The 25408-nt window shown below is 40.7% G+C and overlaps 2 protein-coding genes and 3 long non-coding RNA genes across 6 annotated transcripts; 1 reads left to right on the top strand and 4 right to left on the bottom strand.

Annotated features, from left to right (window-relative positions):
- Nucleotides 1-471: 471 nt before the first annotated feature.
- Nucleotides 472-6330, bottom strand: LOC145428820 (uncharacterized). The gene is made up of 2 exons (XR_013909140.1): nucleotides 4897-6330; nucleotides 472-1343 (listed from the first exon to the last, which is right to left on the bottom strand). It is a non-coding gene; the product is annotated as an uncharacterized LOC145428820 (long non-coding RNA).
- Nucleotides 6331-6401: 71 nt separating this feature from the next.
- On the bottom strand, nucleotides 6402-9172 carry LOC145428821 (uncharacterized). Of its 2 annotated transcripts, none has more exons than XR_013909141.1 (2): nucleotides 7080-9172; nucleotides 6402-6997 (listed from the first exon to the last, which is right to left on the bottom strand). It is a non-coding gene; the product is annotated as an uncharacterized LOC145428821 (long non-coding RNA). The 2 variants fall into 2 exon arrangements; XR_013909142.1 differs by having other exon boundaries at nucleotides 7101-9172.
- A 36-nt stretch (nucleotides 9173-9208) lies between these two features.
- Nucleotides 9209-13982, bottom strand: LOC145428819 (putative C-type lectin domain family 20 member A). The gene is made up of 5 exons (XM_080301560.1): nucleotides 13533-13982; nucleotides 13065-13424; nucleotides 12576-12956; nucleotides 11287-11366; nucleotides 9209-11059 (listed from the first exon to the last, which is right to left on the bottom strand). Exons 1-5 carry the CDS (start codon nucleotides 13639-13641, stop codon nucleotides 10928-10930), a joined length of 1062 nt encoding a protein of 353 aa, XP_080157686.1. The 5' UTR covers nucleotides 13642-13982; the 3' UTR covers nucleotides 9209-10927.
- Nucleotides 13983-15202: 1220 nt separating this feature from the next.
- Nucleotides 15203-20380, top strand: LOC113021635 (uncharacterized). Its single transcript, XR_013909144.1, has 3 exons — nucleotides 15203-15335; nucleotides 19888-20107; nucleotides 20241-20380. It is a non-coding gene; the product is annotated as an uncharacterized LOC113021635 (long non-coding RNA).
- Nucleotides 20381-21873: 1493 nt separating this feature from the next.
- On the bottom strand, nucleotides 21874-25115 carry LOC113018511 (E3 ubiquitin-protein ligase TRIM35-like). The gene has a single exon (XM_026161578.2). The coding sequence runs from the start codon at nucleotides 24748-24750 to the stop codon at nucleotides 23305-23307; it is 1446 nt and encodes a 481-aa protein (XP_026017363.2). The 5' UTR covers nucleotides 24751-25115; the 3' UTR covers nucleotides 21874-23304.
- Nucleotides 25116-25408: the final 293 nt, after the last annotated feature.

Here is a 25408-nt window from a genome sequence, read left to right as displayed (position 1 = left end):
TAAATTAAACAAATTAGGATTTTTTTTTAGAGGTTGATATAATAAAACTAATAAAGGTATAAAGTAGTGACGGGTCGGTCGCGAACTAAGAGCCAGGTCTTTGACGTGAACGACGCGAGCCGGCTCCTTATCGCGAGCCGTTGGGTTTTTTTTTTCTCTTTCTCTCACCCTCTCTCTCGCAATTTTTTTCCGCTTCACTCCGCATGCGAGCCTTTTTACTTTACGCTGGGAAGGGGCGGTAGTTGCACTCAGTAGCACAGGAACAAAGCGGGAGGGAGAGAGAGAGAAAGAGAGCCAGGGACAAAACGTCACATTAGAAAGGTATAGTAATCATCCACAACTATTTTCAGTTGTGGATGATAAAGGATTCAGAAAGTTTAGTCATGCAGGCCCATATGACAGTATATGCATGTTCTTTTTGTTTTCATATTATTGTAACCGAGGACAAGGGATGAGTAAACGGGGCAAAGAAATAATTGATCATTTATTTATTACATAAGTTAAACATACAAATTCCCAGTCGTTTCCAGACAGGACTTACAACACATCCTGCCGATATCCCAGCTGCGCATGAGACTTACCACACAAACTGTGCGAAATAACACTACAACCCGTCACACCCCGCTTAGTGACACTGCAATCGTGGCACACACTGCAAACAATTCGGGTCTCAGCGCAGCTGGGAATCAGTGCTATGTATGGCCTGTGATCTGAGAGATAAAGGGAAGTGGCACAAACAATTAAAATAAAAAAAACAAAAGAGAGGTTAGTCCGCCCTTACAAAACTTACTCTCAATCAATAACCGCCTCTACGGCTGGACGGACTAACCAAAACAAAATTACAAATCAATCAAAAGAACAAAAAAAAAGGACAGCAGAGACAGCACAGCTGAAAAACAAACAACATTATCAATTAAAATATTACCCAATAAAATAGCAATTTTATAAAACCATTCAAAATCATGAAACTAAAACAAACACTCAATATACCTACAATATTGATCAGTTTCCCTGCGCGCAGTCGATCTAGGGCTTGATCAATTCTTCTATTAAAATTCGTGGTCACACTAAAAAAGTCCAATGACACATTAAAAAATAGGCACATGCAATAGCAAAAGATCCAAACAAAAAATGGCAAAAGTCTCTTACCGACAGTATACCCACTCGCACCTGAGTGAATTAATTGCCTCTGGTTTTTTCCACAGAAGAGCGCTGACTTCACCCCACACACCCACTACCTTTTCACAGCTCTTCAGCCAATCACCTGGCAGCGAGCAACAAACTGCCAGGTGACACTTGTTACAACCCTCCCCTTCAAAGGGCATCGGCGACCCGACGATGAGCTGAAAAGAGAGCACACTTAAAATTTTGCTCATTTTATAATGGATTGTGGCAATTTAAATGGGTTTGAGTGCTGTCCAGCAGTCTTCCTCATTGACCTACGAGACCCTTGCGTCAAGCTGGCAACATCTTCCTCCCCAGGTTCTAGGTCCCCAGAACAATCCAAATGGGGCACCCCCACATGTGTGGGACTCAACGTCCCTTCCTCCAACACTGCAGAATCGCCTCCATCTCCCTGTTCTGTAAACATCTGTTCCACTTCATCAACCATACTGTTATTTGTGGCCAACATTCCGGTTAGATCATCCTGTTTTGACATTTGTAGGCCACTATCTTGGTCTCCATCCAATTCCCTGATTGGAATGTTTCTCAACTCAGTTCGATGTACTTGTCGAAGTGGACCAGTGTGCCCAGCAGGAGCGACTGAATATACTACGCCATGACCAGGAGGAGGTCGCACTACTTGAAAGGGCGTGGGATCCCAAAAATCTTGAATCTTATTGCGACCTCTTACAGAGTGGTTTCTCATATACACCAAATCGCCCTGCTCCAAATCAGGACTAGCACATTTAGAGGAATTCAAATCTCTCTGAACCCTTCTCCTTTCTAACCGTTGCTGCACAACATCATATGCAGCAGCCAAGGACTTTTGGTGTTCCTGTACCCACTCTTCAAGAGTGACGTCCTCATCAACTTCACTGCCAGCACCCAACCAAAAATCCACTGGCAACCGTGGCTCTCGCCCGAACATCAAATAATATGGAGTCATACCAGTTGACTGATGTACTGTGGTGTTATACGCATATGTGACTTGGGAGAGATGCCGTGGCCACCGGCGCTTTTGTTCAGGAGGCAGGGCACGCAGCAAGTCATGAAGTGTACGATTAAATCGTTCACATTGACCATTACCTTGTGGATGATAGGGTGTCGTCCGACTCTTCTCTATCTTATAAATTTTACACAACTGTTGCACCAAAGCGCTTTCAAAATTTCGCCCCTGATCAGAATGTATACGGCTTGGAGGCCCAAATAAATGAAACCAATGCTTCACTAAAGCCTCTGCCACTGTACTGGCTCGCTGATCTTTTGTAGGGACAGTCTGAGTATATTTAGAAAAGATGTCAGTCATTACCAAAATATTCTCTTTACCATCAGTTGAGGGTTCAAGTACTGTAAAATCAATTGCCAAAATTTCATGAGGCCGAGATGCAGAAATACTACCCATAAAGGTTTTAATCTTTGGCACAACAGCCTTAGAAAGAACACACCTTTCACAATCTCTGCACCATCTCTCAATATCTGCATACATGTGCGGCCAATAATATCGCGAGCGCACCAACTGCAGTGTACGCTCAACCCCTTGATGGCCATGCTCATCGTGGAGTAAACGAAGGACGCGGCCCTGTAAACACTGTGGCAGCACCAGCTGGTCAACCTCCCTCACTCCATCAGGAGTATGAGTGCAGCGATACAACACAGACTCCCTTTGTTTCATCCGCCCCCATTGACGGACCAATTCCCTCGAACCCTTACCAAGACCATCTCTTTCCTTTGAATCTGGCAACCTGGCCACCTCCCAATACTTTAAGAAGGGACCAATCACAGGGTCTTGTTTCTGTAACGTACAGAGATCAGAGAAAGAACAACCAGGTAAAACGCTTATCTCTGCCTGAACACTGGGAATCATCTCACACTGCACTCCAATATCATTAGATAATGGACCATCCAATTCCATTACAGTTCCATGTAGGCGGGACAATGCGTCTGCATTAGCATTCTGAGCCCCAGGCCGATATTTTATGGTCAAATCAAAAGCGGCCAGCTCTGATGCCCACCTCTGTTCTGTGGCACCTAGCTTTGCCGTGGACAGATGGCTTAGTGGGTTATTATCTGTAAATACAGTGCAACGATGACCCAAAAGATACTCCCTAAACTTTTCAGTGACGGCCCACTTGAGAGCTACAAGCTCAAGCTTCATGGAACTATAATTTCTCATATTCCTCTCTGTAGGCTTTAAGCTCCGACTGGCAAAAGCTATTGGCCGCAATTTACCCTCATACTCCTGGGAAAGCACTGCCCCTAGACCCCCATAGCTTGCATCTACTTCCAATGTAAATGGCTTCTGAAAATCAGCAAAAGCAAGCACTGGTGCAGAAACCAGAGCAGCCTTGAGCTGATGAAAACTTTGTTCACACTCCAAATCCCAAAAATCCAATAACGGTTTTGGGGGGGTCCTACCTTTTCTACCTGGAGGGAGGAGTGCAGAGACCAATCTATGCAAGGGAGCAGCCATGCGTGAAAAACCAGCTATGAATCTCCTATAATAACTAGCAAATCCTAAAAAGGAACGCAGTTCTGCTAGATTGCTGGGCGTTTTCCAATCCCGCACTGCAGCTATTTTATCTGGATCAGTAGAAACTCCTTCGGCAGACACCACATGCCCCAAATATTTCACTTGCCTCTGGAAAAACTGGCACTTGGAGAGTTTCACTTTAAGCCCCTCTTTATCCAGACGAGAGAAGATTTCTTCCAACCGCTCCAAATGCTGTTGCACGGAGGATGAAAAAACAATCACATCATCCAAATACAAAAGCACCGACTGATGTCTGCAATCTCCAAACAAACGCTCCATCAGGCGCTGAAATGTACTGGGTGCATTACACAAACCAAACGGCATGCGGTTGAACTCAAACAAACCAAATGGGGTACAAAATGCAGTTTTAATCTTATCCTTCTCAGCCATTTCCACCTGATTATAACCACTAGCCAGGTCCAAAGTGGAAAACCACTGAGCACCAGTCAAAGCATCCAAGGATTCTTCAATCCTTGGCAGAGGAAATGCATCCTTTCTGGTCTTGGCGTTTAACTGTCTATAATCGACACACATGCGTAGACTTCCATCCTTCTTTTGAACAAGAACTATTGGGGATGAGTACGGACTACTACTTTCTCTGATGATGCGAGCTTGCAGCAGCTGTTTGATATGATCCCTTGCCAGTTCATACTGAGACGGAGGGATTCGCCTGTATGGTTGTCGCACTGGTGTTTCATCTATCAAAGGAATTTCATGAGTGATCAATTTACTACAACCAACATCCAACTCATTCTTGGCAAACACGCCGCTATACTTCTGCAATAAAACTTTTGCTTGCCGTTTCTCGCTCTCCTCAAGACTTTCAAATTCAGGCAAATCCAATTCCGCTGCATTGTCTGCCATTGTATGACTGGAAATATAAGCTGTACAACACTGTGAATTTACAGAGACCTGTATTTCAGAGTTACCCTCTGCTAGCACACTGGCCAGTTGAACTGTAGCAATCACCCGACGAGGTGTCAAATAGACATCAGTTTTACCAACATTAGTAACTGGAACAAAAGCCTCCCCTCCTTCTCCCTTTACCAATGAAGGAGACACCAATAGGCCTTCCGGGAGAAAACCATCATCAGGCCCGAGGGGTTCAATCAAGAGGTCAATAGGTGTATTCACAGGCATCTTTGGACAGGTAACAGGAACATAACTTTGCGTTCCAGCTGGAACACAGAAAGACTTCTTACCCTGTACTCTAACACGATGGGGTTCAGGAGAATTTGCCATGGCCTCCATCATTTGGCAGTATCTCAACGCTCTTCTCCAACCACGTGGCGCAGTCTTCAAAACTGGAGCTTCCCAGAGGTCAGAACCATATTGTTTACACAATTCAGAGTAAAGGGGGTTCAATACATTCATTCCTAACACACCAGGTACAGATATCTTTTTCTGTGCCATGTGGCTATCTGTTGGATCTCCCACAATCAACACCCCTCGACGAGGTAGGTGAATTCCCAGGATTGTAACATCCAACTCAATATACCCAGAATAAGGAATTTGTAGGCCATTAGCTGCTTTAAGTCCCAACCAACCACAGTCTTTAAGCTTTTTATCACTGAGATGAGAAAAGTTATTTTTAAAAGAGCTTTCTGTGATTGTTGTGACCATGGACCCTGTGTCCAGCAAACATGAAATAATAACCCCACCCAAATCAACCTCCCCTTCCAAGCATTCACCAACTAGATGACCGAGTTCTACATTACTGGAGCCTTGCAACCCTCCCACCAGTGTGTGGCTCTGTGCACTGGTGGGTACTAGTTTTCCGCCGCCCCAGTAGTTTGGCCATCAGCCCTAGCTACTCTTTCATGCTGATTTCCATCAGAATTGGGTAATGTCGGGCAAAATCGGGCAATATGTCCAATTTGCTCACACCTAAAACAAATGGGTTTACCATTCACCGTCCTTCTACGTCGAGAAGTGTGATTGCTAGAAGCAGCCACCTCCTGTGGGTTTAATGCCTTAATGACCAACTCTAATTGTGTCTGTTGGGCTTTAAAAAGGGACACCAACTCAGCATATTCTGATGTTCTAGAATCGACACTTTCACAAGAAGCTTGCATATCTGCAGAGACTGAAACAGACTGATTATATCTAGACCTAAAAGGCTGATTCTCATACTGTGCCATCCACCTGGTCGCTTCGGCTCTCGCCTCACGAATCGTCCACTGTGGGTTGGCATTAATCAAATCTCTCAGCCTGATCCTCAATGTCAGATCTCTAACACCATCACAAAATTGATCACGCAGATCTTTTGACGCTTTTCTTGCGGCTTCCTCATCCGTTTTAATAATCTGGTCCATTAAGGCCATCAAGGAATGAGAAAAGTCAATTAAGGACTCGCCTTCTAATTGTTTACGATTGAAAAATCTGCGTTGCAAAGAAATGTGGGAATCTAAGCAACTGTACATTTCTTTCAGTGTATCAAAAATTTTCTCAACATTTTCTTTCTGTTCCTTTGGCAAAAACTTTATCTCAGTGCGTGCAGTACCCTCTAAATGGTTAAAAATGATTTGAGCTTGCTCTTTTTCTGTTCTGCCTCTCGTGCGCACAAAGTCTCTCATTTGCTCAATCCACTCATCTAGAGTCAGTGAGCCCATATTGTCCAACTTCCCTGAAAATGTTGGCAACTTTCTATCCTGTCGACAACGCCAAAATGTAACCGAGGACAAGGGATGAGTAAACGGGGCAAAGAAATAATTGATCATTTATTTATTACATAAGTTAAACATACAAATTCCCAGTCGTTTCCAGACAGGACTTACAACACATCCTGCCGATATCCCAGCTGCGCATGAGACTTACCACACAAACTGTGCGAAATAACACTACAACCCGTCACACCCCGCTTAGTGACACTGCAATCGTGGCACACACTGCAAACAATTCGGGTCTCAGCGCAGCTGGGAATCAGTGCTATGTATGGCCTGTGATCTGAGAGATAAAGGGAAGTGGCACAAACAATTAAAATAAAAAAAACAAAAGAGAGGTTAGTCCGCCCTTACAAAACTTACTCTCAATCAATAACCGCCTCTACGGCTGGACGGACTAACCAAAACAAAATTACAAATCAATCAAAAGAACAAAAAAAAAGGACAGCAGAGACAGCACAGCTGAAAAACAAACAACATTATCAATTAAAATATTACCCAATAAAATAGCAATTTTATAAAACCATTCAAAATCATGAAACTAAAACAAACACTCAATATACCTACAATATTGATCAGTTTCCCTGCGCGCAGTCGATCTAGGGCTTGATCAATTCTTCTATTAAAATTCGTGGTCACACTAAAAAAGTCCAATGACACATTAAAAAATAGGCACATGCAATAGCAAAAGATCCAAACAAAAAATGGCAAAAGTCTCTTACCGACAGTATACCCACTCGCACCTGAGTGAATTAATTGCCTCTGGTTTTTTCCACAGAAGAGCGCTGACTTCACCCCACACACCCACTACCTTTTCACAGCTCTTCAGCCAATCACCTGGCAGCGAGCAACAAACTGCCAGGTGACACTTGTTACATTATAATTTGTATTTAATTGTGTTGTGGTTTGCAGTGTTTTGTGTTGTTTCACTTTAAATTTGTAAAAGGAAAAAGCTGAAAATTTAAATAGTTAAAAGTTGAAATGTGAATAGTTGGTTTTTGTATTATATGATTTATTTATTACATTTTATGTGGAGTGAATAAATAAAAGTATATTTACGGTGGCCCCTACAGACAAAGCACATACAAACTTCAAATCACGTACAAACTCTGAAGCACGTACAAACTCTCAAGTACGTACAAACTCCAAAACACGTAAAAACAGGTAAAAACTCCAAAACAGGTAAAAACTCCAAAACACGTAAAAACTCCAAAACAGGTAAAAACTCCAAAACACGTAAAAACAGGTAAAAACTCCAAAACAGGTACAAACTCCAAAACACGTACAAACGCCAAAACAGGTAAAAACACGTAAAAACAGGTAAAAACTCCAAAACACGTAAAAACTCCAAAACACGTACAAACTGCAAAACACGTACAAACTCCAAAACAGGTAAAAACAAGTAAAAACACGTAAGAACAGGTAAAAACTCCAAAGCACGCAAAAACGCGTACAAACTCCAAAACAGGTAAAAACACGTAAAAACTCCAAAACAGGTAAAAACACGTACAAACTCCAAAGCACATGCAAGCTCCAAAACACGCGCAAACTCAGAAGCACATAAAAACTCAAAAAACACGTACAAAACACAACAGAAGTGCTCCAGGATGCTAGGCACAGTGTTGAGCTTTTGTTACCTAGTGGCTACACAAGCCAGCAAGTACCAACGATTTGGTGTGTGGTAATAACAGGTAATGAACTTTTCTTTTCTTTTTTTTTATTATTTCACTATATATGAATGCTTGTGTATAAATACACAAAACAATACACATATGCTTTCATGCTTTGAATTGTGTAATTTAAGTGATCTAGGTAGCTATTTTGGAAGTTCAGTTCATGCTAGAAATGTGTTTTGGAGTTTGTATGTGCTTTTTGGAGTTTGTACGTGTTTTGTCTCTAGGGGCCACCGCATATATTTGTATATAAACATATATAAATAAAACCACTTTTTTTTTACGTTAGTAATTCCTTTTGTGCATAATTTTATATTATTGTTAATAATAAATTAATTAAAGCAACAAAACAACTTGAAGAGCCGGTTCGGAGCCGAAAGAGCCGGGTCTTTTTAGTGAGGCGATCCTAAAGAGCCGGTTCTCTAAAAAGAGCCGGAAATCCCATCACTATTATAAAGGGCTTCAGAATTAAACAAAGGAATTTTTTACAGTGTTTTATTTAAAAATCTAAAAAGTCACATCATCACCTTCATCGTTTTGGTTACGGTTAGTTTTTGACATTTTAGCTGAAAAGAACTGCAATTTTACAATGTTGTATACAAACACGATTATTTCTGCCATGTTTAACGTATCCGTTAAATATCTGGCATGTGCACATTTGAGTATACCAAAGTTTCATTACGTTTACAAAGGGAACTCTGCCAGCTATCTAGTTTGGTTTAAATACAGCATCGTAAAATGTTTGACATCAAACATAAAGTCAATATTTGACCAGGCTCTGAGAAAAGAATAAATATTAGAAAGTTGAACGTATCTTTCAAAGATGGGTATTGGCATCTAGGATTTTATTGGTATCTGGCACTGTCTCAAAAACTGATCAGCCAAAGATCTGTTGCACTGTCTTCTGGGGGGGGGGGGGAAAGGGTACTAGCTAGGGCTGGGCGATATATCAAGGTTTTTTTTTAAAATATCGATATATTTTTATATGAGATATAAGATGTGACAATATCGTTCATATCGATATAGTCTATGTTACGTTATAATTATAGTTGTGGAGCCACAAGTTTGCCTCTTTTGTCCACTTTTGTCTTTACTCAACGTTACTCGGCCTGACCTCTCCTTCACTGAACACAACTCCCCCTCCTCCCCATCGCTTCACCTGCAGGCAACGACAAGATCTACACAGCAAATCTCCATTAACGAGTTACTGCGCATCGCCCCGTGCGTGGGGCTGGACGGCGTCAACGTGTTAACGAGCTAACCACGCTAACGCCATGCATGGCCTGAAATCCTTTCATTTTCTCAAAAATCGACAGTGCGCCTTATGTATGAATTCTGGTTGTGCTTGATGACCGCGAACCGATTTTATGTGGTACACGGCGCTCAGCAATCTGTCAAAAAATGTTTTAGTACGACTTTGGTAAGCTATGGAGCTGCACCGGCTTGATGGATTGTCGGAGCATTACGGCTACCGACCGAGGAGCCTCGCGGAGTGATACATACTGTGCTTCAACGTAATATTACCGTATTGTGTGTGTATAAGGACCATAAATGGCACCTGTTAAGAGACACGGTTATGAATTTAGACAACAATTCTGATGCAAAAGAGCCAAACGGGACAGGAAAAAATAAATAAATAAATAAATGCTCATAATTTATTTTTGAGTAGTTTTTTTCATGTACATCTATGCTGTATGTTAATACAAGTGCACATGTGACATCTGGGACACAGCTTTGACTAAGAACTCTCTTTTTGTTCTTACCTTATGGCTTTAAAAAAATATCGAGATATACATCTTATATCGCCATCCAGCTAAAAAATATCGAGATATGAATTTTGGGTCATATCGCCCAGCCCTAGTACTAGCACCTCAAATAGTACCATATAGTACTGCTCCTATTCGTTGTTTTGGCTATAACTGATAATATTAAAAGGAGCGGGGGGCCACACTGACATCATAAACCGCACAGCTTTTGACTTTAGTTTACACATTTATCATTTTAAATTTTTTACATTGATGTACTTTTTTAACAATATAAAAATATTATATATACCCACACATAAACTGACACCACTGATGGGCTATGCTATAGGCATGCTTCAAAGCGACTAAATATTGTCACGTCACAGGACGCACATCATTACAAAGCACTCTAAAACCCTGAATCGATTAGATGTTAAATAAATTGAAACTGAAAATGCTACGTCCAGATGAACAGAATCTACTTTTAGGGACTTACAAAACACTAACCAAGTATTTTCTGCCTGCGATCCATACAGCATGACCCGCAGAGAGAAAGAAACTTGTGATGAAATGTTCACTTTCCAATACAGTGATGGCATGCTCCTTGAAAACCTTTACAATTACATCATCTGTATGTTTGTGGCCTAATTCCATGAATGTCAGTATGACATCTGGCTCTTTCCATTTCTCTATTAAAGAGCTGTAAACCATATCACTGAGGAACATCACATTGTCGATTTTGATTTTTTTAAGTCTAGGCCAGAGTTTTATGAACAGCCGTTGGGTGATGGCATCAACTTTTTCAGTAGAGCAAGGTGAACTGGCATTTTTAATGACACGCGTCACCACCTTCTTGATAGAGGTTTCCACAGATAACCTGTAATTTTCAGCCTCTTCAGCTACACACGGCTGGATTCTGCATAGTGTCGATCAGGTGATTTTTAATGATATCGACCGTCAGTTTTCTCAACACTGGGTCCTCGTCGTTCAGTAACATCAGTAAATGTTTTTCTTTACAGAATGTTTTCTGACGTAGCTCTTGGTAAATGGCCCTGTCGAGAAGCAGTGGGAATGAGAATCAGCAACCTTACACTGGATGGGGCTCTGATAAATTTGTTAAGCTGTAAGTGGCAGTAAAGTTGGTTTTAAATTTCACAGCTCAGTTTTCTTCTTTTCTTCCTTCTTAGTATTTTTCTCCTCTTTATGGAAGACTGCTCCATCAGGCAGCTTTCTCCACTTCAGATTGACTCCATTCACTCCTTTTTCCTCCAGTTTGTCCTGCAGCTGAAACACAAACAGTAAACAATTTAAAGCCTCCAGGTGACTAAAAACACACAAAAAAGGCTTTTACCTCACACAAAGGCTGCTTCTGACAGCAAAGGTCCTGAAGACTGAAGGATTTATCAAAATTATCAGCTCTCAGCATTTAGATAAGGCACAAAATCATATTGCATTATTACAGCGAAGTCCTAACAATATTTTTGTCACTTATAGAACTTGCAGAGACTTGCCTTTGTTAGGAGGTTTGCTTTGACAGCTCTGTCATTCAGATCCACAGACAAGTCCTCCAGATTCAAGCTCATTTTTATTACTGAGAAAGAGAAGACAAAAGAAATCATGACGAGTTTTCAGTTTTATTTTTGGGTCTCAAAATGTTTGTTGACCAATAATTTTCAAAATAGTTTTTAATCAATAACATTTTTTCTGACAAAAAGAAAACATTACCAAAACAAAACAAAAAACGAATGCGCAAGGACAAAATTATAATGACACGTAAAGTTTGGAAGTGATCCAATCAGAAATAATCTGCAATAAGTTTCGAGTGTCACGATCAGGCCGTGTGCAGGCAGGAATTGGACCCAAACGCAAACTCACAGGAAACAGGACTGAACTCTAAATACAGCTTCATTGCTAACAGAAGACTAAGGCGAGACAAAATAATATAAAACTAAACTGGGAGATTCTAAAGGAACTGACTCATGAGGAATCACACGGCGGGGCTCACAGTCATGAGGGAGGATGCAACACGGAATGGAGGGAGACGTGGACATAAATACACAGAAGGATAACGAGGGACATGGGAACACACAGCTGACACAGATAATCATAACGAGACAGGCCAGGAGCAAACACAACATGACTCATACTGACGGGAGACTGTGAAAGTTAAACAGGAAGTACACAGAGGCGCCGACAGGAGGGGAGGAGAGAACACGGGGAGAGCACAGACATAACGGGCTGGGGAAAACGTGGAATAAAACACAAGGAGGAGAAACGTGGCACGGGGACTCACAGATACGTGGGGAAATCGAATAACCTTAACAGAACAACCTAGGGACCCTTAGAATAAACGGTGGACCTAAAACATAATAACATCAAATGAAACACAAAATACCAAGTAGAAGTCCTGGGACCATGACATCGAGGAGTACATTTGATTGCCCACTGTAAGCAGTACCACTAACTCCCCTGCTCACAGTTTCTCAAAAAGATATGATAAAATGCTAATGTTTGGAGGAAGAGAAGAGCAGACATATGGACACATTTTGCATCTCATGTAAAAAAAAAAAGAGATTCTTTGTAAACCCTGTGAAGCAACTCTCAACAGTAAAAACACAGCAAGCTTTAACACTTTATATGTTAGAGAACTAAAACAACTTTTGATTTAGTCTACTGTAATCTTATGATATTTACTCAGTTAAATCTAGACTAACAAAATAATATTGATGCTTAAATTATGACAAAAAAATAACTAAATTATCACTAAAACTAAAGCAAAATTTTCTTAATATGTACGTACCTTTTTTCTGAACATTTTCCTTTCCAGGAGCTGGCAGGTTGTCAAAGCAGACAAATGGGATTTTTGTGAAATACTCAATGAACCTCCATTTTCCTGACCTCTGCAAATCTGCAACACCAAACAATGAGCGAAAAATGCTGGGAATGATTCCAGAGTCATCCCAGTATCTGAATGAGGAGTTGCCACAATCTCTCTGGCGAATTTCAGGATGTGAAATGACGCCTATCCACGCTCGATCCCCATTTGGCAGCAGTATTTGCAACTGACTGTCAGATATCGAATAACTGGCTATGTCTGTGAAGTTCTCTCTGCAGTACCTCAGAGCTCGGAACCAGTCCATGCTTTCATTAACAAGAACATATTGAGGACTCTGCGAAGTTCCTGCAATTAGAAATGGTAGAGGAACAGGTCATGTTGAGTTTTCTGGGTAAATGAAAATGAATCAAAACAGTCTTTATTGGAAAAGACAGCGCTTTGCTATTTTCTCACCATTGTAACAGATGAATGGATGTTCCACTGAGCAGTTGGAATACCACTGTCCACTCACTGAAATGCTTTTACAAAAATAGGAAACTAAGAAAGGTTCACTTTGAATTTGTTTTTTCCAGTTCCAGGAATCATCATCATTCTGAGATGCAGAACGCCGTTGTAAATGAATGTAAACACCAATCCAGACCTCAGAGTTGTAACCAGCAGGTGAAACTGTATTGATAAACTGGTTCATTTCTTCACTGTTTTCAATGCAGGCCAGGCCTACATAGTTCTTTCTGCAGTAGCTCTGAGCCTCATACCAAGTAAAAGACTTATTAACAAAGTGGTACCGACGGCATTTGGAGAGGACGAGCCACCCTGTGAGGAAAATATAAATCATAAACATCTCTCAACATGTAAGCTGGCTGTATTACAACATATCACAGCAATAAGGACTAGCAAAGGGAGACAAAATAAATAACTGACCTGAGAGATACAAGACACCCAGCAGGATCTTCACAATCATCCTGCTGCTCTGTGGACTGGAAGAGGAAAGTCTGGCTATGTAACCAAAATGTAGGTACATTGTTATCATCCTCTTTCTACGAAATGCATTTTTTCTGTTTGTCTATGCAAAATGTGTTACAGGAATTCCTTTATTGAAATATTTACTTAACCAAATATTTAGTCAACTTGGTTTGTTGAAAAATGTTCAAAGTTCATATATGAAGCTTAAAGTAAATAAAAGATTTTCGAGTAGAGTGCTTGATGTTTTTAATTATACTGTGTTTATTTCCAACAGTACAGTAATTTGTCTTTAAATTTAAAATAATTGAATGCATTTCAGTACCTGTTGTAATAATACTGCTGCAGAGCTAATCTGCTTGATTTTATTACTGTTCCAGAGCCTTAGTGCCCCAGGCTGAAAGGATAGGTCCCCTTTTGTCTTCAGTCTTACATAAAGGACAACTAATAGATTTTGAGCTTGTGAGTGAAAATAGCAAGAAGTAGCATGTTTATTGAGAGCAAAAAATAAAGACAGAATAGTAGTTGGGTGTAAATAAGATAAAAACCCACAACATGCATGCAGGGGGGGGGTGGAAAACTATAGTCAGGAAGAATAAAGAAGAATCAAGACAGGCAAAGAATAAAAGTTAAAATTTATTGATTAAAAACAGATGAATAGTGATGATTTAGGAAGTATGACAAAGTCGTCAGGTGAATGACCTTCAGTTGGCTTTTCTGTCCACTTCCAAACACAAATCCTTTCTACTAAGGCAAAGGTCATCTCACCACAGAGACAACAGGTACGGCCAAAGACCACACAGACATGACACATGTCAGGTAAGTGCATGAACCAGGGAGACTGAGTACAGGGGAGTTGACAAAAGAAATTAAGAAACAAAGGCCTAAACAGAAACCTGGAAATTAACTAAATGAGCTAAACCTATTGATGGTGAGATGAAGCCTCATGATGAACTGAAGCTTTCCATCCAACTCGTCGACTCATGGTGTGAAGCATTGTGATGATTCATTTGCTGTACTGCGCCATCAAGTGGATGATTCAAGTGAAACAGGCCCTTTGGTTATAATGATGTGATGTAAAAACCTCTAAACTGAATAAATAAAAATTTTCATGTTTATTTATCCCGAATATTGTCTCAGTATGTCTGATACAAAAGAGAAAGTGGAAACTATCAGGACAGAGTTTTGGTATGATTGTGTAACTGTGTAATCATGCTTATGTACATCTGGGAAATAACACAAACTAGTGTGTGGTGCTTCACTTTTTAATAAACTAAAAGACAGAAATCAGATTATAGGATCTGCAGTGTTGTTTATTTATATTATGGTACTTATCATTTGTGACATTTATTACTGTGTGCATACTTTATTAGGAGAGATGAGATTTAAAAAAAATCTTCCTTGCTGGTTCCATCGAAGAAGAAATGCTTAAGAAACTATGTAGCACGTACGCAATCTAATTCCACGACACAATGTGATGGGGGAAATCAGCTGTGTTTTGCTGCCCATTTTATTTTGCATCTGGCGCGAACCGGCGAGCCACTTCCTGAATCAGTCACATGGTACGGACTGCCCGCGAGGCCTCTAACGTCACTGCATACGTAATCAACGCAAGCCTCCCCCGAGATTACCCGAAAGCTTCGACATACAGGACACATCACTAGCTAAACTGAAACTAGAACACCAGTGAATACAAAATGATGCCATGGCAATTACTGAGAGGTGTTTTGGTGGTGCTGTCACTTGGTGTTTGCTCTCTCTGCGGTAGAGTATCACTTCCTGTTCAAACACAGACAGTGGTGTCTTTGAGTAGCTTATCTGCTTAGCAGTTTAATTAAAAACTTTTACATTCTTTTTCATAATATAATCTGCACGTGCTTCATCCGAGAAAATGCTTCACACGTGCTTCATCCGAAGCACACTTTGTGTGTATCCACTACCTAATTTATAGCCAAAGTATTCACTCACTGTGTCTTTACTGTTTCGCTAGCTTAGCTTAGCTCGTAGCCGACTTGTTAGCACTATGGCTACTTCACCTGTCCTTTCTGCACTTTCCTGCTCATTGTGTCAGATGTTTAGTTACTCCTTGGTCTCTTTTAGCAGTAATGATACTTGTAACAAATGTAGCATATTTGCAGCTCTGGAGGCCAGGATTACTGAATTGGAGACTCTGCTTCGCACCCTTCATTCACCCGTAGCTAGCCAGGCCCCTGTAGCTGGTGCAGCCGAAGATGGCGTAGGCCCCGCTAGCTGTTCCCCGGCAGACCCCAAGCAGCTGGGGAAAGAGGGTGGCAGGGTAACGGTGAGGAGGAAGCATAGTCTTAAACAGAAGCCCCAGGTACACCACCAACCTGTTCATGTGTCTAACCGTTTTTCCCCACTCGGCGACACACCCGCCGGGGTCAAACTCTGGTAATTTGTGATTTTGTTCTCAGACGTAAAGCTAGAGACACCAGCAACCATAGTCAATTGTCTTCCAGTGGCCAGAGCAGGCGACATTGAGGGAAATTCAAAACTGCCGGCTAAGGGTAAACGTAAATTCATTAAAATCAAAATTCACGTCAGCAGTAATGATACCCCAATCGCAGGTCACAATCAGTATTGAATCTGTGTGTAACTTTGCCAAAATGATGTTGGACCCTGTAGTTTTCTCTGATCCCCTCCCCAATCAGACCAGGAGTGACATGTTAGACGGATATTCTCCTTAAATTGCTGGCTGTCTGAGTGGTGTCCAAAAACCGATGTGGGCTTCATAGATAATTGGCAAACCTTCTGGGGGAAACCTGGTCTTGTTAGGAGAGACGGCATCCATCCCACTTTGGATGGAGCAGCTCTCATTTCTAGAAATATGGACAAGTTTATTAAGCCCCCAGGAAGCAGAGTTGCAGTCTTACACGACTCTGTGCAGCTTCTCTCCTCCTGCAACCCCCCCCAAAAAAAAAATCTCCACACAGACTGTCAGCTCCTGAACAGACAAAGAACAAACTAAAAACCAGCAACAAACAACTTGCACATAAAAAATCACAAAGAAAGAACAATACAGTATCCACATCTGAACCAAAGAGTAAAACGTGTGAAATGTGGATTATTAAATATTAGGTCTCTCTCCTCCAAGTCTCTGTTAGTACATGACTTAATAATTGATCAACAAATCGATTTACTCTGCCTTACAGAAACCTGGTTGCAGCAGGATGATTATGTTAGTTTAAATGAATCAACACCCCCGAGTCATTCTAACTACCAGAAACCTCGAAGCACAGGCCGAGGGGGCGGTGTGGCAGCAATTTTTCACACCAGCCTATTAATTAATGAAAGACCAAGACAGACTTTTAATTCATTTGAAAGCCTGATGCTTAGCCTCAGAAACCAGTCTTACTTGTTATCATCTATCGTCCACCTGGGCCTTACACAGAGTTTGTCTGATTTCTCAGACTTTTTATCTGATTTAGTTCTCAGCTTAGATAAAATAATTATTGTGGGTGATTTTAACATCCATGTAGATGCTAAAAATGACAGCCTCAACATGGCATTTAATCTGTTATTAGACTCAATTGGTTTCTCTCAAAATGTAAAAGAACCCACCCACCACTTTAATCACACTCTAGATCTTGTTTTAACATATGGCATAGAAACTGAACATTTAACAGTGTTTCCTGAAAAAACCCTCTCCTGTCTGATCATTTCCTGATAACATTTACAATAATTGATTACACAGCGGTGGAGAGTAGATGTCTTTCTGAAAGCGCTGTAACTAAGTTTAAGAATATAATCCACCCACTGTTATCATCTTCAATGCACTGTACCAACACAGAGCAGAGCAGCTACCTGAACGCTACTCCAACAGAGGTTGATTATCTTGTTAATAATTTTACCTCCTCACTACGTACGACTCTGTAGCTGTAGCTCCGGTGAAAATGCTCAAAGAAGTCCTGCCATTAATTAATTCTTCGATCTTAAATATGATCAACCTATCTCTAATAATCAGCTATGTACCACAGGCCTTCAAGCTGGCTGTAGTTAAACCTTTACTCAAAAAGCATCTCTAGACCCAGCAGTCTTAGCTAATTATAGGCCAATCTCCAACCTTTCTTTCATATCAAAAATCCTTGAAAGAGTAGTTGTCAAACAGCTAACAGATCATCTGCAGAGGAATGGTTTATTTGAAGAGTTTCAGTCAGGTTTCAGAGCTCATCACAGCACAGAAACAGCTTTAGTGAAGGTTACAAATGATCTTCTTATGGCCTCTGACAGTGGACTCATCTCTGTGCTTGTCCTGCTAGACCTCAGTGCAGTGTTCGATACTGTTGACCATAATATCCTATTAGAGCGATTAGAACATGCTGTAGGTATTACAGGTACTGCGCTGCAGTGGTTTGTATCATATCTATCTAATAGACTCCAATTTGTGCATGTAAATGGAGAGTCCTCTTCACACACTGAGGTCAATTATGGAGTTCCACAGGGTTCAGTGCTAGGACCGATTCTGTTTACATTATACATGCTTCCCCTAGGCCAGGGGTCTGCAACCTTTAGGACCCAAAGAGCCATTTGGACCCGGTTCCCACGAAAAAGAAAACACTGGGAGCCGCAAATACTTTTTAACATGTAAAATGAAGATAACACTGTATATATTGTTTTTTACCTTTATGCTTTGTGGGAACAACTAAGGTGTGTTGCTTATGAAATCCATGAAGTGCTACAGAGAAAATTACATTTTATTTATGTAATTAACACATTTTGAACTGTTAAAGAAATATAACAAAAGCAAAGACACCCAGCTGAACTAAAATGGTCCATGTAGCAAACAAAAACTGTTGTGAGCCGCCACCCTCATATCGCCTTTGGGCTTTTGGAGCCTTGACCTGACTTTTAAAAAAATAATTTAAAAGAAAAGCACTATGCTGCTGAAAAAAGAAAAATAGATATTTGAAATTTCTTCCTAAATATGTATCTAACCTGGTTAATGTGTGTGGCGGGGCGTGGTCTGCTGCGCCGCTGCAGGGGAGGCGGACGCACCTGAGCGGCACCCGCAATCACGCCTCGCCGCCTTAACGTCTGTGCCATCTATGCTGTTGTGTTGTTGTTGGTCTGTGTCAGGCTGTGAGCTGAAAAGCTACAGCCGGCTGTATGCGTAGAGCAACCGTGTGTGAAAAGTGGTCAATAAAGAGATGCTGAAAAGCATCTTCATGCAAACATCGTCGGGTCTGCCGTGATATGTTTACAATGGGACTTCTGCTCCTGAACCTCTGAACAGCAGGTCTGTAAGCTGTCATCTGTGAGGCGTGAGCGGTGTTTGTTTTTAACATAGTTCACAGTGGAGCTGCTGACATAACGTGGATCCGAAGATCCATAATTGGCCTACCTGGGGTTGAAAGTCTCGATAAATGCACGGCGTTTCGGCGGGTACACCGGCTTCTGCAAGTGTGACGCTCATTTTGAGCGATGAAAAAATAATAGAATATAATTTTATTTTTATATTTCAAAATCACAATAATCTTCCAATTTAGAACTACAAGTTAAAAAAAAGAACTAACATAAATAAAATATACTTCAGCTAAATACTTGTTTATTTCTAATTTATTTTCTCAAACTACGCGGCACCGCACTTTAAGGACTAAAGAGCCACATGCGATCCCTGGCCTAGGCAGCATCATTAGAAGACATAGCATACATTTTCACTGCTATGCAGATGACACCCAGCTCTATCTGTCCATGAAGCCAGATAACACACACCATTTACTTAAACTGCAGGAATGTCTTAAAGACATAAAGACCTGGATGGCTGCTAACTTTCTGCTAAGATTTCTCCTGTTTTGGCTTCCCTTCATTGGCTTCCTGTTAAATCCAGAATTGAATTCAAAATCCTGCTCCTCACATACAAGGTTTTAAATAATCAGGCCCCATCTTATCTTAATGACCTTGTAGTACCATATCACCCTATTAGAGCACTTCGCTCTCGCTCTGCAGGCCTACTTGTTGTTCCTAGAGTATTTAAAAGTAGAATGGGAGGCAGAGCCTTCAGTTTTCAGGCCCCTCTTCTGTGGAACCAGCTTCCAGTTTGGATTCGGGAGACAGACACTATCTCTACTTTTAAGATTTGGCTTCAAACTTTCCTTTTTGCTAAAGCATATAGTTAGGGCTGGACCAGGTGGCCCTGAATCCTCCCTTAGTTATGCTGCAATAGACGTAGGCTGCCGGGGGATTCCCATGATGCATTGAGTTTTTCCTTTCCAGTCACCTTTCTCACTCACTATGTGTTAATAGACCTCTCTGCATTGAATCATATCTGTTATTAACCTCTGTCTCTCTTCCACAGCATGTCTTTATCCTGTCTCCCTTCTCTCACCCCAACCGGTCGCAGCAGATGGCCCCGCCCCTCCCTGAGCCTGGTTCTGCTGGAGGTTTCTTCCTGTTAAAAGGGAGTTTTTACTTCCCACTGTCGCCAAAGTGCTTGCTCATAGGGGGTCATATGATTGATGGGTTTTTCTCTGTATGTGTTATTGTACGATCTACTGTACAATATAAAGCGCCTTGAGGTGACTGTTGTTGTGATTTGGCGCTACATAAATAAAATTGAACGAATACATTAAAACCCACACACTGGGTCACACGACCCAGTACAGTGACAAACTGTCTATTTATGTGTGTTTTTTTTCTTAATCTCTACAGCTGGATCAGCTGCAGTTCATGAAAAGGCAGTGATGCTCAGGAATGTATCTGACCCTCTACATGGAATGATCGACAAAGATGGAGGGCTTATCATTCCGAAGGAGGGAAATTACTTTGTTTACTCCCAAGTTTCCTTCAGTGACAGTGGTGTGTTTCAGCACTCTGTTACACTTTCCAGAAAAAAGTATTTAAAAAACGTAACACTCATGCAATCGAGAAAATACCCCAAAGAAAGCGGATCAAACAGTTTTCTGAGTGGAACTTTTCATCTTTATATACATGACAGAATTTTTGTGACTGTAAGCAACACCAACACCTCAAAGATTATACAAAATAACAATTATTTTGGTGCATTTATGCTCTAAATCCCACAGATGGATAAAATTATGTTATTTTTACAGCTTTTGTTTTCTGTGCAGCTTAATATCAGCAGGACGGGATTTTTGCATTGTTTTAAAGTTTACTCAAATGTGGATGAATTGTTTAGTCAAAACAAATAATTTCTGCTTGTGCTTGTTACACTTTTCTCCTGATGTTTAATTTGCTTTTCATGATGCCTGCAGTTCCTCTGTAAATGAACCTGCACAAGAATGAAATACGCTGGTAAATATGTTTGGATTAGTTAAACTGTTTGTCTCTATTTTTAAATTTCATTTTAAAGCTTCCCTATTGTACAGTTTTCATTTCTTCTTTTTATAATAATTGTATTGTTTTTGTACTTTGTTTACCACAGCATGAAAACATATTTTGACTGATTGTTAATGTAAAAAGAGGTCGCTACAGTGAGTAACTCCACCTGTCTCCTGAGACTTAACCAGGGATCTAAAGTCCAATAAAAAACGGAATAAGACAAAATTATCTAAGGAGCTTGGAAAGAAAAAAGCGTCTGGATCTCTTTATGTCGCTTGGAGACTCAAAGCTTCAGTTCTAGGGTCAATAAGGGAATGAGACAAAATGATTTTTTTTTCTTGTTGTCTGAAGTCAGCTGTTTAACATTGTTGTAACATTAGACTATTTGTATTGTGTTATTGGTCAGTTTAAAAAAACACTGCAGCTTAATTTAGCTGTTTTGTAAAAATCAGCTTTTATTGGATATATCTGATAATGTACTTTGTTCTTTGTTAAGCAAAGTAACACAACCCAAGCACTGTGGGGTTTTTATGCTTTTATTGTGCAGCTGTCTCATGTTATGTTTTCCTTAATGTGGTCAATCAGCACTTTTTTTCACTGCTCTGACCTCAGTTTTCTTTTTTTCTTTTCTTTTTTGAATAAAAAATAGATGAAAGACATAAAATCCAAAATGTTCCTCATTGTGACAAATCGTAAATTATTTATTCAAGCATAACAAGTCCCCTAACTCAAGGGATTGCCCAGAGGTGTGTTTGCACATAACAGACAACATAGTATAAATAAATTGTATCTTCGGGCACTTTTTTAAACATGGAACATGTTATATTTCTGTTTTCTCCTGAGAAGAATGAAGCAACGTTTTGCTGGTTTTGAAACTAAACCCAAAACCTGATGATAAAGGGGTCATGAGACTCTGAGTGAGGGGTGATTTCTTCTGTGGTTCATGCTTTGGTTTCTGTGTATTGTTGTGTTCATAATTTTGGAAGGAATCTCAGAAAAAAGGTATGTCTCTTTAAAAAGGATTTATTTTGCTTTTTGCAGTTGAAAGTTTACACAGCGACTTCTATGTGAACCAACAGCATGTTTGACAAAAAGGATGACCCCCAAACAGGCTGTACATTATATAGTGAGACAAAAACATAGATTATAACAGCTAACTTCCTCCCGCATGGATGCAGTCTTGGTGTCTGCTCCGAAGCATCCTCATATCTCCATGACCTCGTCTGGTATCTGCTCCCTCCTCTGTAAGAGACAGAAAAGCGAAACACCTCTCTGCCTAGCCTTGATAATCTAATGCTATTATCCATTGTTCTTCTAGTGATTCAAAGTTGGTTTAGAATATCATATTCAGAACTCTCTGATCCAAAGACTTATTCTAAACATAATCTATGTGCGTAAGCGTGTTTGCAGTTACCCCTCTGCACTCTAAGTCATTTCCTACAATATATCAGTCCGGACAGTAAAGCCGAACAAAGCTTCTGACCTTCAGAAGACTGAGCGCCAACTCATTATGAGCACATTTGCAGTAAATGTATGAAAATGATTATAACCACCTAATTTAGTAAAATAAATCAAACATTTTCAATCACAACAGTGTGGAAACAACTAGGTGTGTGTTAATGTTCACATCAAAGAATGGGAGCATCTCTCTGTTACAGTCCAGCTAACCTCCCACCCTCGGGACCTTCTTCACTGAAACAACTTTACATGGAAGTGATGAAGAGGCTGCCGCGTTAGTTCCTTCAAACAAATATATTTCCCAGAATCCAGTCTGTGTTTGTCCCTTTCTTAGACAAGACCCCGTCACCAAGCCAAGGGTTCAGTCCTCATCATTTCTGACTTCAAGATCACAATCTCTGAGTCAAAGCCCTCAGAGCCCAGCACAATGGAACAGCTCACAGTCTTCTTAGAAAGGAAAACGATAAGCTGAAGTTGAGCTGAAGATGCCAAAAGTAAAAGTCTTTACACACAACAGATTATTGAAGACAGTTTAGCACTTTAATAAAACTGACATTTGTTTTTCAATTTTCCAGTTTGGCAAAATCACTTTTTTAAAATAATTGTGGAGGCTTTAAACTCAGTGCTTGTTAGGCATAAACATGTAGGTGGTAGGTGGAACCACCTACATTATTATATTCAGCTGCATCTAATGGTTGAAGAGTGCCCCCTGCTGTTCTGTAGACGCTCCTCACGCTTGTATTCATGTCTGTTTTTTTTCTTATTCCCAGATAAAGTTGTGTATGTGAGTTTGTTGAGTGTATTTTATATTATATTGTTAAAATCTCAGCAGCAAATACCGTCGCTGAATATTTCTGTAACTGTATCTTCATGTTGTCAAAGAAACAAGAACTGCCTGGAAACAAATATGTACAGGATGAGGAGGATGTGTGTGGATTCATTTTTTTTCTTTCGTAGTATCTTGGAACTATTAATGCTAGAACTTTTTCCTGGTTTCAAAATGAGGCCGAAAACGGGTTGATAGAGGAGTTATATGCTCGTCCACTTTCAAGATCACTGGTAATATCTTCAGTGGTTCTTTCTTAGTAAGAAGATAAGGAAACAGCTTCTCAGTGAAATTGTGCTTGAAGGTGTGCATGAGTGTGTTGGCATCCAGATCAAACAATGAGAGCTTCCCTCTGTCACACTCCAGCTGAACTCTGACCCTCTGCAACTTCTTTACTGACAAAAATTTATATGTATCTGCTGATGTTTGTACTATGTACTTTTCACCATGGAGACATAATTGCCAGAAACCTGACAGTGCTTCTACCTTTCTCTCAAAAGACTCATTTACAACACCAAAGGCCCAAAATCCCTCTTTTCCAACCTCAACATCCCAAATGTGAGTCCCTGAGTCGAAGCCCTCAGAGCCCAGAACAACTTTATCATAGTCAAACCTTTCTGGATTATCAGGAACCTTCTGTCTCCCTCCAAGACTCACACTGGTCAGATCGTCAGATAGGATGAGTTGTGGATGAGCTGTGTTTGGATCCAGAATCACAGGAGTGTAGGAGACCATCTTCTTCTTCATCTTATTCCAGATGTTGTAGGTCAGGTTGCCCAGGTGTTTGGCCACATCTATCAGAGCTCCTGAGTCTAGCAGTGGATCCTCCATCAGGGGGCGCTGCTTGACTCTGATCACTGAAACCTTGTAGTTGTGCAGGAATGAGATGTTTCCAGCTCTCAGTTGCTCCTCTGTGGCTCTGATTGTTTCTGAAAGAGTTTCTATCTCTCTACTCAGAGACTCAATCTTCTCCTCCATTTTTCTTAACTTCTGCTCTTCTTCCTGCCTCAGAGCAGCCAGCCTGGCCTTCTCTTCATTTTGTAGAAACTGCAGAAGCTTTTTAAACTCCTCCTTTATCTGCTTCTCCATCTGCTGTGCCTGGACTTTTATATGTTCTGCTGTTTGATCAAACTTTCCTTTGACTTGTTCAAACACCTTCAGTTTATCTTGTAAGGGCTTCAGGTGTTTCTGAAGCTCCTCTCTGTGATCCTTGGCGGCTTCTTCAGTTGGGTTGAATCTGTGGTCTTTGTGTGCTATTGAATCTCGACAGACGATACACACCGGCTGCTGATGATCCAAACAGAAAAGTCTGAGTTTCTCATGGTGCAGACTGCAGAGAGGCTCAGACACCGCAGAAGGTTTTTTATCTCTCTGCAGTAAGAAAGCCTCACACAGGTTCTTTAACGCCAAGTTACGGGGTGGATCATTTGACAGGTTTGTCTTCTTACAAGTTGGGCAGTTGGGTTCTAGAATCTCGCTCCACCACGTCTGCAAACACAATCGACAGAAGCTGTGGCTGCATGACAGGATGACAGGATCTCTATAGATGTCGTGGCAGACGGGACAGGAGAGATCATTTTCCGACTGAGAAGCCATTTTGTCCTTGAGTGACAACAATGAAAACAATGAGGCGTCCACTCAAGAAGTTTCTTCAAACTTACTTTCCCTTCTGTAAAACTTCTGTTTGTAACATTGAATCAGCAGCATCGTGTTGAAGTGTCAGTATCCTGATATTCCCTGTATTTCAGTGTTCCCGTATCCTTCTTGCTGTCGTTGAACGTCCTCTCTTTTCTAGCAAAGAATCTAAATATATAGTCCAGAAAGTAAAAGTGTCACAGTGAATGTAATTTGGCACCAGTATGAGCAATGAATGAGGAAGATGCATACTTAAAAGGGTGTGTGATTCATTTCTATATGGGGTGGAGAGAGGTGTTGTAGAAATGTTAAATAAATGGTGGTGCATGAAACCAGGTTGTCTTTATTACTTTAATTTAATTTTGTAAGAGGTCCAAAGAACAGTACAGATTATGGCAACACTTTGCATGTTTTTGGTAAAGTTATCTACCAAAGTCACAGGATGCCATTAGAACACTGAGTAATAAAAGGTAACTGATATGTCAACATCTGAAGGATTACATGAGCACAGAATATGTTAACATGAAGCATTTCATTCAGCAATGTAGCCTGACAAACAGAAGAAGTCTCCTGTTACAAAGGGTACAAACAAAGACTACACACAGGCTAACAATGCTGA

Source organism: Astatotilapia calliptera, chromosome 5 (assembly GCF_964374335.1).
Source record: "Astatotilapia calliptera chromosome 5, fAstCal68.1, whole genome shotgun sequence".
NCBI classification, from domain to species: Eukaryota; Metazoa; Chordata; class Actinopteri; order Cichliformes; family Cichlidae; genus Astatotilapia; species Astatotilapia calliptera.
The sequence above is the reverse complement of the archived record's forward strand: the minus strand, read 5'-3'. Positions and strand labels throughout refer to the sequence as shown.